Source organism: Colobus angolensis, unplaced genomic scaffold (assembly GCF_000951035.1).
Source record: "Colobus angolensis palliatus isolate OR3802 unplaced genomic scaffold, Cang.pa_1.0 Scaffold235, whole genome shotgun sequence".
Taxonomy (NCBI): domain Eukaryota; kingdom Metazoa; phylum Chordata; class Mammalia; order Primates; family Cercopithecidae; genus Colobus; species Colobus angolensis.
The window spans coordinates 5,120,390-5,132,647 of record NW_012115544.1 but is presented as its reverse complement, the minus strand read 5'-3'; the positions used below and the strand labels follow the sequence as shown (position 1 = coordinate 5,132,647).

At 38.8% G+C, this 12,258-nt stretch overlaps 1 protein-coding gene across 2 annotated transcripts in view; it reads left to right on the top strand.

The window, feature by feature from the left end:
* The window catches only part of SETD7 (SET domain containing (lysine methyltransferase) 7), a 68,215-nt gene that overhangs the window by 7,538 nt on the left and 48,419 nt on the right, over positions 1–12,258 (top strand). For both annotated transcript variants that reach the window (XM_011944661.1, XM_011944660.1), the window contains exon 2: positions 2,542–2,671. In XM_011944661.1, the coding sequence (XP_011800051.1) occupies positions 2,542–2,671 (130 nt within the window). The remainder of the gene's footprint in view (positions 1–2,541; positions 2,672–12,258) is intronic.

Here is a 12,258-nt window from a genome sequence, read left to right as displayed (position 1 = left end):
GAAGGAAAGAAGGAAGGAAGGAAGGAAGGAAGGAAGGAAGGAAGGAAGGAAGGAAGGAAGGAAGGAAGGAAGGAAAGAAAGATTCTTCATGGAATGGAGTTGACATTTTTGTTGTCATCTCAACTGGGATCAGTACTATGCTCCAAGGGCTTGCAGTATATTATATGACACTTTCAATTTTCCCTAATATCTAAATTCCATTGCTGAGGGTGCACCTTCAGTGTTTTATTCAGAAATAGGACAGGGCTGAAGGAAAGTGGAAATTAATTTATATTGGAAACTTTTTCCTTAGTGTTCAGATTTATGGTAATTCTCTCAATCTAAAGTGGAATAACAAATTTTATCAAACATAAGCTTTTAAAACTCTGAAATATGTGAACTGTTTTCTATGATGAAAGCATTTTCAACAAGTTAATAAATGCTCTAGTATGAGGCTAAACTGATTATTTGGATATTAATACCTAAATCAAAAGTAGGACACTGAATTTATATGCCTAAATTTAACTTGATCGCAACAATATTTCACTAAAAAAAACTCTTAGCAATACACTGAGTGGCTTTTTTTAATGAAAAGAGAAAAGTAAATTTAATTTATTTCAATGAGAGAAATGGCATCAGATATTTAGAAAATAATTGTCCAAGTGATTTCATATGACTCAAATGTCACTGAATTTATGTCATGTACAGTTAGTTTTTGAGCGAGAAGAAAGCAATTAAGGCCTAGTTCCCTTCTGACCATTAATTTCCTGGTCCTTTCCTCTTTTGTGTTAAGAGGAAGGGATTCATACTGATTATGATTTATTTAAGTAGATGTGTCTTATTGTAAGATGTTCTTGGTAACCCATTGTATACAGAGTCAGAGGTAGCAATAAAACACTGTATTTGTTTGCAGCTATTTTATGTTTATGTAATTAATAATACAAATAAAGAGCATATTTATTCTTTTTGTTGTTGTTGTTGAGATAGAGTTTCGCTCTTGTTGCCGAGGCTGGAGTGCAGTGGCACAATCTTGGCTCACTGCAACCTCTGCTTCCTGGGTTCAAGCGATTATCCTGCCTCAGCCTCCTGAGTAGCTGGGATTACAGACGACCACCACCATGCCTGGCTGATTTTTTGTATTTTTAGTAGAGACAGGGTTTCATTGTGTTGGCCAGGCTGGTCTCAAACTCCGGACCTCGGGTGATCCACCCGCCTCAGCCTCCCAAAGTACTGGGATTATAGGCGTGAGCCACCACAGCCGGCCGCATATTTATTCTTTATGAGAGTGTGTACTTACCATCTTTTCCAAGGGCTAATATTCCTTTATCATGTTAGAATAAATTATTTTAGGAGACTAAATATTTCATTGTGGTAGTATGGTTTGTGTTTCCTTTTATGTCTGTGAGCCATCTGGAAGCTACATTTCAATGTTTAATGTCCCTGCATTAGACACAGTGTCTAATGTTTTCATGCCTTTTCTCTCCATGGCCCAGGTTGTTACCCCAAGAAAAAGCCAGTAGGCTAACTACTGCCTCCATTTTCACCTACCTCTGCAAAATCAGCTCACCAGAATGATTGGGAAGACACCAATAAGGTGATTCCTGGGTTTTGTAAAACATGTAGATAGTAATAAAAAGTGTAAACATTGACTTTAAATGTCAATATTAAATTATACCGATCTTTGACCTAGGAAGAACCAGTGACTTAAAGGTCCATGTAATAACTTCTGCTGATATTCACAATCATTGCTTAAATGGCCGTGTGTATACTCTGGCTCCATTTAAAATACAAGCCCTCTGGCACACAATGGTAGAAGGTATATGATAAGGTTATTACTAAACATTCAAAGCTGAAGATTTTGTAAAGTAAAACAGTAGGTTTAAGGTTAAGCTTAAGTTTAAGGTGAGAAGGACTCCAGGTTTCTGTGTTTGTACAAGGAGCTGTATAACTCTTAGGGCAGTTTTAAAGATATGACTGTGTCCTTCATGTGAATATAACAATAACAGTGAGATTTTCAGACTGGCTAGCAGTCCTCCACATCGTATTATAGAATGATATATAAAATCATGTTGCATACTTAATGTTCTAGAATTAGATAATTTATTCCAATGACTGCGTATGTGGCAATTGACTATAAAACAGTGGAATCTCAACCACACTTCAGTTAAGCATGAGAGATTGGAGGCATCAATTCCAAATATGAGGACTCTCGGGAGAGTACTTGGTAAATTGTGACATGCCCTGCAGAGGATATTACTGATAATGACTCTCAGTTCCAGGTAAAAAGCAAGCTTATTTAAAGTTCATATTCTGGAATGTGTCTAAGTCTGTTCTGGACCTATCAGTTCACAAAGTGTATGTAAGAATCAATTTGGTACTGCTGGTGCTGATGAGGTGAGAAACCTTTGCACGCTGACTGTCCTTTCGTGCCAGGGAGGGGACCCTTTGGCAGCTGGAGGGGAGTTGGGCAGGGGACTTGTCTTGCAGCATCTGAATGCTTAGATGTCAGATGGGAGGACCACTGATGATGTTAAGGTTTGCCTTGTGGTTCCCTTTCTCCAGGACACCTGGATGATGACGGATTACCGCACGGGTTCTGCACAGTCACCTACTCCTCCACAGACAGATTTGAGGGGAACTTTGTTCATGGAGAAAAGAACGGACGGGGGAAGTTCTTCTTCTTTGATGGCAGGTAGCACTCAGTTCTATTTTGTTCTTTGGGGTACTGAATTATTTTATGTTAAGGAATATTACAAATGAAAGAATTTAAGTGGAAGTTTTTCTACAATTTATACAATGGGTAAAATTAACCCCTACCTGTAGGCACTGCTTTGGTGACTGGGGACGTCACCCTGTGGTTATGGGGAAGCCAGCCTAAGGCTTAGCTCTTGTCATGACTATCTCCCAGAGTGTGCTTGGCCAAAAGATACCAGATTCGGGGGCCCGAATAAGTTGGTTACATGGTCACCCAATTCTTTGATGGATTTCGCTTCATCATTCCAGCAGCACATCTCCCTGAAGTCACACAAGTGGGGATCGTTTTTGTCAGTGGCCAGTTTGCACAGTTCCAGTAGAGTCAGATTCTTGCCTTTTTCCAAGGGTCACACACACTCCGTTGCGTTCAGCACACTCTGCCAGATGTCACAGTCTGGCATCTTAGTACCCTAAAGGAAGATTCTGCCACCTTGTTGGTTCTTCTGCTTCATTGGTTTCTCAGCTTGTTGCCTCTCCTCATGAGATTGATGAAAAAATGCTTGGCAAAGTTCTTCAAAGCCACATCATTGCAGTCCCAGTAATAAGACATAAACAGGTACACACAGGAGGGCAACTTTCTAGACTTCAGTTTTTTAAATGCCTGTCTTTGGGATAATTGATCTTTTTTGTGTGATAATTTAATACTAATGTCAAAACTATGATTTTCCACAGTGTACCTCTAGTTAAAGTATTTTTCAGAGCAGGATTTCTTTTATTTTACTCTCATCCCCTGTCTGAGGACGCTGAGAGGCAGAGGCTCCTTATTCGCTGGTGACAGATAGGAAAGACTATAGGACATTTTTCTTTCAAGAAGAGATGGGGTTGCCCTGGCCCAGCTTCCCAACAATGACTTTTAAGCCCTGTCAGCTTCAGGAGCAGAGAGTGACTATGTGAATTTCTCAAGCATTTAGTGGAATTCAGAGCCGCAAAAGGGCCAGCTATTTTCAGACCCGTTGATTGGGTAAAACGGAAACAGACTTCACCAAAGCAGGTTATAGGATTCTGTGGGATACCACACCACTTACTAAACTCCTGACATTGGTAATAGGCCAAAGCTTCCTTTGGGAAAGAAAATGTCTAAGCTGACAATTGAAAGGTGATGGCAGGAACTGGTATGTGACCCAGAATCGCTTTTCTGTAGGCGAAGTGGGTTGTTTTAAAGGGGGTAACATTACTTAGGCTTTCAATGATCTGATGCAATGAGGGGTGAAAAAAGCAATAAAAACCCTCTACATAACTTTTGTAAAATTGCATTTTAATTATAATTCCAACCTTCATCTTCCCATTGCCCCCAACTCCACCTTTTTGTAAAGCAGAGTTTTGCTTACAAACTGTAAATTTTAAATTGTCAGATATTTTACTTCCTTTCTTTTGGGTGGATACTTGAGTGCCATAGAGGCCCCTTTCAATATGTTGGTATTGGCCTGGGCATGTTGGCTCACATCTGTAATCCCAGCACTTTGGGAGGCTGAGGTAGGAGGATTGTTTTACCCCAGGAATTTGAGAACTGACCGGGACAACATAGTGAGACCCTGTCTCTGCCACCAGGTGTAGAGACCCTGGGACCTGTGGTCCCAGCTGCTGGGGAGGCTGAAGCAGGAAGATTTCTTGAGCACTCCAGCCTGGGTGACAGAGCAAGACCCTGTTTCCAAAAAAAAAAAAAAAGTTGGTATCAGTGCTTTTCTCTCCTATGACTTCTTTAACCTATCCAGAGGGAAACTTTTCCTGCCCCATTTCCACTGCAATTTTTTATAGCTCTTTTTTCTGAAAAGTGTCACTTTTAACCTGATTCTGCAAATTTTTTTATTCATTCAACAAGTACATATTTATGTAAATGTCTCCTTCATCTCCAAGGACAGAGGTTTCCTTGAGGGCAGAATCTGTGTCTATTACATCTTTTATGCTTCATAGCACTTTCTCTTAATTTGATACTAAAGAGAAGTCCTTCCTAAGTGAGAGTGGGAGCTGAAAGAGAGGGTAGAATTCACCCAGAACACCCCCCACCTGCCATGCAAACACACACACACACACACTTTAAATCTGGTAGTTTGATGATAATTGCCAGTGACTGATTGACTCTTTGGGAAAACAGTCCAGCAGATTTGTCTGAATTTGGTGTTGGTTACCTGCTTGCTTTATGGGGCAAATACTCAGAGTACTGATGGGCTAGACTAAACTTCTGAACCAGTGTGCCGAGAATGAGCTACTTGTTAGCTTCAAGATGCTGAGCCCCTCAGCCCTAGGGTAAGATAGCCAAGTGGGGCCTGAGACTTCCTGAGCACCTATCTTCTCATGTCCAGCTAGTAACTTCTAGCCCCAAACAGCTTCATCCACTTAACCCAGTGTGTCAGACAAATGCATTAATTTGCAGGTGTGTCATGATATGAACAAGCTGAAGCACCAGGCCAAGTTGCAGCACTAGCCCAATTACTAGGCTAGAAATACATTCACTGATTTTTTTTTTTCCTTTTGAGGCATTAATTCACTATTTTTTTTTTTTTTTTTTTTTTTTTTTGAGATCGGTTCTCACTCCGTTGCCCAGGCTGGAGTGCAGTGCCATGATCATGGCTCACTGCAGCCTCAACCTCCCTGGACTCAGGTGATCCTCCCACCTCAGCTTCCTGAGTAGCTGTGACTGCAGGTGCGTGCCACCACGCCAGGCTAATTTGTTTTGTATTTTTTATAGAGACAGGGTTTTGCCATGTTGCCCAGCTAGTCTCAAACTCCTGAGCTCAAGTGATCCACCCGCCTCAGCCTCTCAAGGGCTGGGGTTACAGGCCTGAGCCATTGCGCCCAGCCTAACCAATTCACTAATTTTTTTTTTTTGAGACGGAGTCTTGCTCTCTTGCCCAGGCTGGAGTACAGTGGTGCGATCTCAGCTCACTGCAAGCTCCGCCTCCTGGGTTCTCGCCATTCTCCTGACTCAGCCTCCTGAGTAGCTGGGACTACAGGTGCCCACCACCACGCCCAGCTAATTTTTTTCTGGTTTTTTTTTGTTTTTTTTTTTTTTGTATTTTTTTGGTAGAGATGGTTTCACCTTGTTAGCCAGGATGGTCTTGATCTCGATCTCCTCACCTCGTGATCCACCCGCCTCAGCCTCCCAAAGTGCTGGGATTACAGGCGTGAGCCACCGCGCCTGCCCAATTCACTAATTTTTATATCTACCACTCAAACACCTGTGAAGATGTTGATTAAATAGAATCAAGGAAAAATAGTGTTAGCGAGGACCTCAAGAGATTATCTTGGTTATCTTCAGGTAGATGAGAGTTAATACCTTAAGGAGAAAATGTCAGTATTATTGGTTTTATTACACATGATGTAACAATGTGGTTACAGGATCTCAAAAGGTTGTCGTCATCTTCTTAAACCCAAATACTGATCACATTACCAGACATCTGCTAAAAGGATTTGCTGTAAAAATTAGTAAGAGAGTCTTAAACTGAAAAAAAAGGCAAGAATCTACCAGGGTTTTCTAAGGCAGATGTGGGATTTGATTATGGATAAGTCAGTTGTTTCTACATGAAGTAGTTTTTATTTATATTTGTCTATTAGTTTTTTCCCTGTTCCCACCCCCGGCTTTTAGGGCCTGATGTGTTGGGTAAAATTAAGTGGGAATGCTTTGCCTTTATTGTCAGTCATCAACCTTTGGTCTGGAAAAATTCCTTAAAAGAGGCTCGTATTAGGTTTCAATACAAAAACTTTGTATTGAAGAAAGTTGTTGAAACCTGTTATGCTGGTTTATCATCATCAGTTTGTCTGCAGTTGTGGGAACCTATGTTTGGAAAGAGACAAGGAAAATCACAGTGAAGTAACAGAAGACTTGGCCTAAGTATTCTAATCTTATATGAAAACTGAACCCCAGTATATGATTTATGAGAAGTATCCAAACAAATATAAACATATCCAGAAAATTCTAGAATCAGTATTTCCCTTGACATCGAATGAGATAAATCTGAATAAGAATTTCAAATATCCAGATAACCAGGCAAAATGGCCCTGTGAAATTTTAAAACCAAATTTGTAAATAGAAGCAGAATATTTTATTTTGTTTTTAAATTGCAAACATAACAAATGCTTAGTGGAATAAAAACAACTTCAAATTCAGAAATGTAAAAAGTGAAAGCAGAGAATTTGCACTTCTTAACTAAATATATTCAGGGTAAAATATAGAAATAGCTATTTTTAAAGTTTTATGTTAATTGACACATAATTGTCCATTTTTCTGGGGTAAAGTGTGATGTTTTGATACATAAATACATTGTGTAATGATCAGTCAGGGCAATTAGCATATCTATCACCTCAAAGATTCATCATTTCTTTGTGGTGAGAACATTCAAAATCCCCTCTTCTAGCTATTTTGAAGTATACAATATATTATTATTGACCGTAGTCACCCTATTATGTAATAGAACACCAGAACTTATTCCTGCTATCTAACTGTAACTTTGTACCTGTTGACCAACCTCTCCCCATCCTTCCCTCCTGCCTTCTTTTCCCCAGCCTCTGTTAACCACTGTTCTATTCTCTACTTCTGTAAGATCAGCTTTTTCAGATTCCCCACATACAAGTGAGATCATGCAGTATTTGTCCTTTTGTGCTTGGCTTATTTCACTTTACATGGTGTCCTCTAGGGTCATTCATATTGTCACAAACGACAGGATTTTGTTTTGTTTTTATGCTGAATAGTATACCATTGTGTACATGTATACCACATTTTCTTTATCCATTCATCCATTAATGGAAACTTGGGTTGATTTCATATCTTGGCTGTTGTGAACAGTGCAATAAACATGAAAGAGCAGAAACCTCTTCAACATACGGAAGGAATAGCTATCTATTTCTAAATCAGTTTAAATAGCCAAAATGTACATTGTTTACCTGTTCACAACTGTCTCAGATTCAGAATGTTTGCTAGTTTTGAGATCATAATATTTAGTCTTTTCTTCATTATATGACAAAATGTGGAACAGAAAAGCTAAGTTACTACAACCAGCTTATTAAGTCAGAAACCTAAAATCAGACTACTCATGCTTTACCAATGGTTTGCCCTACAAATGAGGAACGAATGACAACATAACCTTATTTTTAAAATTGTTTTTTAAGCAGCTATTGTGTCCATTCCCGCCTCCTCTGTTAAAAGGACAGAAGAAAACTATCCTGAGATTCAGTAACTGGAACTTCTTTATATCCACTTTGGTCCCGAGATAAAGGAATTTATGCAGCACGGTGACAGGAATCTTGAGGCTTTGTTGGTGTGGATCTGGAGTCTGTCTGGCACTGGTGGATTTGCTGGAGTACCATGGGATGTGATGAAAACGTGTAGTGTTCAAAATATTTTGATACACACATCTCTAATTTTTCTACTAATCCTCGACTCTGGATGTTTATTTTCATGTATCTTTCCTTAATTGTTCTTATTTTGACCATGATTTATGAACCTAAAGGCAAGACTTTTCCCAATCCTAGAATGGTAACAAGAAAGAGATATTTCTTCAGATTGGCTTTGTGGGGGCTGCGGAATACTAGGGTCATGTGGTTTTTAGCCTAATTATGAAGTGGAGATTAGGTAATTCATTCAGCTTTATTTGTTTATATTGTTGATGCCTCTCCTTCACATGCCAATTAGATGTTAAAGGATTTACTACTCCATGGCTTCTTTCTCCTGTGCCCAAGTCCTTTTCTGATGTTGTTTGGCTACATTTGCCAAGAGGCTCCTTGTAATTTATCACTGGCCAAATAACCTAAGCAAGGTCACCCGTCTCATGAGCCACTGAGAAAGGATGGCATTCTCCAGGTGTCAAGTCCATGCAGGATTTCTTGTGTTTAGTTTTCAGAAAGTGCTTGATCACAATTCAGAGAAATTAGAGTTGGATCGGACTTCTGAAGTCATGCATTCCAACCTCCCACACGAGGCAAAAGTTTCTTTTGTGTTCCTGACAGTCCTCTAGCTTTTGTTGGAACCAGCCCCAGCAAATATATTCATCTGTATTCCAACAAACAGTTCTGATTGAGGAAAAAAAATTTTGTGACATGCAAGAAGAGAGTGCAAATGAAATGGATAACATTGAATGACTACCATTTCTTCAACACTGGACACATGGTCTTGATAACAATCTAAGAGGCAGGTTTTATAATCCCATTTGACATACGAAGAAACTAAGGCACAGAGTGGCTAAATAACTTGCCCCACGTGACCTAGTTAAAAATGATTGGAGCTGAGACTCACACCAAGGCGAATTCAATTCTAGAGCCAACCCTCTCTTTCACTACATCTGCTACTGTCTTCCAACTTGAAGCAGGGAAATAGCTGTGCGCCTGACTGCCTTTCTTCCATTCTTTAATTTTCCTTGAAGTTGCTCATCAGCCATAGTTGTGAAACGTTAAAAAGAGTCCTGGAGTGAATTCAGTTATGTTCTTGTAGGGGCCTTAACAACTTGGGAGGAGCTTGGAAGATTGACAGAAAGTTTTCCTGAGGAATCAATTCCGAAGAATTCTGTTCTAGCTATTTGGCCCCCCTGAACTTCTGTTTTCTTAATTTGCAAAATGGAGATAATTATAGCTGCTTTTCAGGATTGTTATGATTGAATGAGAAAACCTTTAAAGACCCTTAAAGTGTAGGACACTTAGAAGGTGCTCAGGGGAAAGGATGGATTATTATTTTATCATTGTTGTTGTTACTGTTATTATTAATACTTATTAGGAGAGCGTCTTAGTTTGGGCTGCTATAACAAATTCCATAGACTGGGTGGCTTAGACAACAGAAATTTATTTCTCACAGTTCTGGAGACTGGACTTTCACAGTTCTGGACTTCCCAAGGCCAAGATCAGGGCACCTACACTTTGTGTCTGTGGAGGGCCCACTTCCTGGTTTGCAGATGTCCATCTTCTCATGATATCCTCACATGGTGGAGAGTAAAGGGAGAGAAAACAAGCTTTCTGATGTCTTTTTATAAGGGCATTAATCCCATTCAAGATGGCTCTTCCCTTGGGACCAAATCACCTCCCAAAGGCCCTACCTCTTAATACCATTATATTGGGTGTTAGGAGTTCAACACAGGAATTTGGGGAGACACAAACATTTAGTCTGCAGCAGAAAGTTTTCTTTAGGTTTGCTTTTAGAAAGCAAAACTAAATTTCATTACTCTTCAAATATTTTACTGTTATTTTGAGGCTTTATAATAGTAGACTCATAGATCTTCTCTTAAAGGACTAAAAAAAAAGAAAACCTTCAAAGATAGCCAGTACATTATATTATATGGAAGCATTAGAGTTCTCCATCAAGCTTGCTGCAACACCTTGGAAGAAGCTGAAGTTTCTGACTGGAAATAGTTCTAGCAGATGGGTTGGATCTCCTGTTGCTGCTCTTCGCTTAGTTTGCAGTGTTTCAAAAGATAATATATATTGTTATATAAAATAATTCCTAAAATAACGTTTTCATACTAAGGGTCACAATTCAATTTGGTTAGAGATGGGAGTTTAAGGAGTGATGATTCATTTTTTAAATTTCCTCTCGGTTATTGTATTGCTAGGGCTGACAAAAGGAAGGGAACACAATGGAAGGAAGGGAACAGAATTTAGGCTCCAGGAGGCGGAAAGTCCAAAACCTTCTAGACCCCAGAACCATGAAGAAAAGCCAACACTGTTAAATCTCCAAGAACAGTTTTCTGTATTCAAATACTAACAGGAATATTTAATGAAAATACAGCAATATCTGAATAAAATACAGATATGTAAGTCTAGGAAATACAGATATGTAAGTCTAGGAAAACAACTATAGAATTTCTCCATTTCTTTGTAAGTCAGATTTCTTAATTTAACTGATTTCTCAAAATTTAACTCCTAAGTACAAGAGGTTGGATAAAACAGGCAAAATTAGTCTATGTGCAGAAAAAGAAATTTAATTAAAATTTATGTTTTAATTTCCTCAACATTTTCCAGTTGTTTGTTTCAGATGATGGTACCAGAAAAATCAAACAATTGCAAGACTATTTTTGTAATTTCTTAACATGCTAAAGAATCTGCCAAGATGTTGAAAGGAACTTTAAATATAAGTTAAGCACGTTAAGAACATTCTGTATAGTATGATCCCATTTTTATTAAAATAACAAAAACAAAAGGTAGGAAAATGCATGGTATAGAAATGAGGAGAGTGGCCGGGTGTGGTGGCTCACGCCTGTAATCCCAGCACTTTGGGAGGCTAAGTCGGGTGGATCGCTTGAGGTCAGGAGTTCAAGACCAGCTTAGTCAACATGGTGAAAACCCATCTCTACTAAAAATGCAAAAATTAACCAGGTATGGTGGCACACACCTGTGATCCCAGCTACTCAGGAGGCTGAGGCAAGAGAATTGCTTGAACCCAGGAGGCAGAGATTGCAGTGAGCCAAGATCGTACCACTGTATTCCAGCCTAGGCAACAGAGCGAGACTTCATCTTAAAAAAAGAAATGAAAAAAGTCTTAAATATTATATGTGAAATTGGGCAAGAGGACTGAGAATTTCTACTTTCTGCATCTTAGTACTGCTTGAGTTGCTTTTTATGTGTTTGTTTTACAGTGAACACATATTGCTTTTTTTTAGAGGCACTTATTTTCTTCCAGTCAATTGGATCACTCATAAATTATTGCAGACAGGAATTTTTCTTGCTTGTTCTTTCAAAATAGATTTAACGCAGTTTTATAAATTTCTTTATCTATTTCAGTGTTTCATAACTGTTTCTTTGATGATGCTTTTTAAACCCAGTTTTTTAGTAGGAAGCTTGCCATCATATATATGAATATACATGTTTAATAATAATAGCTGTTCTTTATCTAAGCAATCACTATGTGCCAGACCATATTCTAAGCATTTGATGTATATTAACCCATTTAACCCTTATAACAATGCTCTGAGTAGTCCAGTTTACAAATGAAGAAATGAGGCATGGGAAGTTTAAGAAACTTTGCTCACGTACAGCCTATAGGCATATCGAATTCATATAAAGAATGCTCCCTGCACTTGAATAACACTGTTATTCTCAATCTTCTCTTCTCAATGCAAAATGATCCCGCTTTCCATTTCTATTCTTTTGCTTAGGAATTATCAGTATGAAGTTTATATGTTAGGAGAGGGATACGTGGATGCATATTTCCTAATTTGTTCCCATAAAGGGCTTACAATCTAGTTAGAGAAATAGGACACGTAAATTTAACATCAATGAAGACATGGAGTGTTCTGTAATAGTACATGCCTAGGCTCCGATGAGTAATGTGCACGGCGGGGCTGCCAAGATCAGGATAGATTTACTTTGTAGGAAAATGAGGATCCCTGCGGATGATGAGTAGGCTCTGTTTAAGACAATGACCAGCAGACTTGCTCTGAAACCCAGCTCTCAATCCAGTTTCACCAAGCAACATTAGAAGGCTATTTCTATGTACCCACTTTTCAAATATGACCAGATATTAACATTTTAATGGATACAAAATAATGCCATTTTCCCACGGCTTCTTTCTTTTTTCTTTTTCTTTTCTTTCTTTCTTTCTTTCTTTTT